Consider the following 2,856-nt stretch of genomic DNA (forward strand, 5'->3'; position numbering starts at 1 on the left):
GAAAACCACGGAATTTTCTCCGCTGTCACGCGCAGTGCCCCACGACCCAAAGTGCACCAAAAATTAATTGGCCCCGCCCGTGCCCTCGTGGGCAGAATTATTGCCCCCCCTGATTCCTCGGCCCACTGCCCTTCCGTCCAATAAACTTTTCCATTTTCTTCAAAAAATTAAATAAAATATTTTATTGTTTTTCATTTTTAATTTATTTCTTTTTCCCTTATTTATAGGCTTTAACACATTCCCTCCCTCCCTACTTGTACTCGACGGCCACCTTCATTCACTTCCTCGTTCCCACTCCACTCTCCAAGCAGAGTTGTCCTAACCATATAACTATCCTCTGCCGCGGTGCCACCATGAGGATGATAGACTTGGCCAACCAAAGAGGCCCATTGGGCGTCATCGACACCGCTACTGCCGTCGAATGCGGCCGCGAGGTTCGCTACCGTCGCTCTTTCCGCTCCCTCGTGGAGTGCGTTGTCCCCTGCTGCGGTCTTCAGACCTCCGACGACTCCGACTCGCTCTCCACCGCCTCCATTGCCGAGTCCACGACGACTCACTGCTCCCCGACCACCGCCACCGCCACCGTCACCGGCACCTTCTTCGGTTACCGGAGGGGAAGGGTCAGCTTCTGCCTCCAGGACGACACCCGCAACTCCTCCCCACTCCTCCTCCTTGAGTTCGCCGTCCCCACCTCGTACCTCGCCAGGGAGATGCAGTACGGCTTCCTCCGTATAACCCTCGAGTGCAACCGCCGGGCCGGGGCTGTCGGTGGCGGCGCTGGGCCGCTGTTCGAGGTCCCCGTCTGGACCATGTACTGCAACGGGAGGAAGGTGGGGTTCGCGGTGAGGCGTCAGGTGGGCGGTGGTGACGCGGCGGTGCTGAGACTGATGCGTTCCGTGTCCGCTGGGGCCGGGGTGCTCCCGGTGGGGCCGAAGAGCGGCGAGGACGGGGACCTGCTCTACCTGCGGGCCGGGTTCGAGCGGGTTGTCGGGTCGGCTGATTTGGAGTCGTTCCACATGATAAACCCAGTCGGGAGTTCGGGTCAAGAGCTGAGCATCTTTCTCTTGCGGTCATGACGTGGAGGGTGGGCCCACAGATGTTTTTTATTTTATTTAGCATGAAATGAAAAGCATATTGATATAGCCCCGCCATGTTGTAATATATAATGTCTCTGATTTTGATCAAGAAAAAAGATTTTATTATGTATTGATCAATATTTAAATAGAATCTTCACTATTTGCCAATATATATATATATATATATATATAGAATCTTCACTTAGTATATGGTTAATTCTAATTTTGGTTGAGAAATATTTTTACCCTTTTTTTCTCGATGAAACCATAAACTTAATTAAGTGAACTCAATTTATTGACAGACACTTTACTTTCATTCAGACTTCAGTTTAACTACAAAATTAGGAATGGACCGAGGGACGGTTAAGGGGAACACTGCCCCGTCCCCCCAAAAGTTCGCCAATTGCTCTTTAATAGTCTCATTTACCTCTTGTAAGATAAATCCATAATCAATCCCATCGCTCTTTACGGTAGATTCTTTGATATATGAACGCTCAATTTTATTGGATGTTTCTCATGCACGGACTTATCGTGGCCATAGACCAAATAAAGCGTATAATTCGATATGTTATTCGCAATTCAGCACGAAATTCGTGACATGTGAAGCTAAACCGTTGCTACGATTGCGAGTTTTCATGTACTTTTTTCTTTGATATTTGTAAATTATTGGTAGCTCCAAGCTGTATTAAGCCAGCTATATAGAATGATCGGCCAGCTAGCCATCTTTGACGTTTAACCACACAAATTACATGCCATGGGATTCGAGTTTTTATGAATATAAAAATTTTATTTTGGAAGGTTTTATTCTTTAATTAATCAATTCGATTCATGAGACACATTGAACTTTCAAATTATAAAGTGCACACTAAAAAAAAAAGTCTACAACAAACTTTATTTTTTTCTCCCTACAAGGGATCATTATTTTCTTTTTACAAAAAAGCAAGATCTTTTGGTCTTAGCGAAACTCGATTCCTTGGACCGGTCCAAGTATCAATCGTTAAATAGATTGGTTATTGTTCGTAACTAGTTTACGGAATTTAATATGCATGGCCCTCTCTCTGCCACTGAAAAACATGGCCCTCGCCACCTCGATGGACAACTATGGATCGAGGGTCATCGGGTTTGACCCCTATTTTGCCCGCGATCGGTATGGCGCGATGTACACTTATTATTGAACCGAATGATAAGTCATATGTGTTCGTTCCAATTTTTATACCGACCAAATTATTTTGCCTCTCAGAGGCTTCATGAAAAAGGGAAAAACGCCAACATGAAAAATAACAAAAGCGAACCAATAGGTCTTGTCTCGCATCAACTCAGCTGTTATGTTTTTTGGCTGGGCCCTCTCCCACCGCACGCACGCGTGCTTTTTTTTTTTTTTTTTGCTTTTAATAAATCCGACCAATCAATACTTTATGATTTTTTTTCTGAGTGTATTACTTTATGATGTTAACACTTAAACGGCTCCTGATCAAATAATTAATGATGTTATTAATAGCTCATGATCTTTATGACCAACCAACCTTTGTTAGTCGCTTAGTGCATGTCTTCTACGTGAAACTGGAAACGAGACGTAACGCGCTCACCATATATACGGAACACGACTCTTTCGTATGAGAAAATTTTAGATGATTCTCTCACGCAGTATAGTGGCGTAAATAAAGAGTCAATCAATCTATTCAAATTAATAATGATTTCACAATTATTTTACTAATTAGTGCTATTCATTTTTTCCACTCATTATTCTAATGCAATTGATATTTTATCATGTTATGTGATG

General features: G+C 43.8%; 1 protein-coding gene across 1 annotated transcript; it reads left to right on the forward strand.

The window, feature by feature from the left end:
• The first annotated feature begins 240 nt into the window (after positions 1-240).
• LOC116212900 (protein MIZU-KUSSEI 1-like) lies at positions 241-1,244 on the forward strand. The gene has a single exon (XM_031547639.1). The coding sequence runs from the start codon at positions 354-356 to the stop codon at positions 1,074-1,076; it is 723 nt and encodes a 240-aa protein (XP_031403499.1). The 5' UTR covers positions 241-353; the 3' UTR covers positions 1,077-1,244.
• The last annotated feature ends 1,612 nt before the right edge of the window (positions 1,245-2,856 follow it).

Source organism: Punica granatum, chromosome 7 (genome assembly GCF_007655135.1).
Source record: "Punica granatum isolate Tunisia-2019 chromosome 7, ASM765513v2, whole genome shotgun sequence".
In the NCBI taxonomy this organism is placed as follows: Eukaryota; Viridiplantae; Streptophyta; class Magnoliopsida; order Myrtales; family Lythraceae; genus Punica; species Punica granatum.

Excerpts from the sequence above, each read along its gene's own strand:
- LOC116212900 (XM_031547639.1), top strand. The coding sequence starts at position 354 with ATGAGGATGATAGACTTGGCCAACCAAAGAGGCCCATTGGGCGTCATC.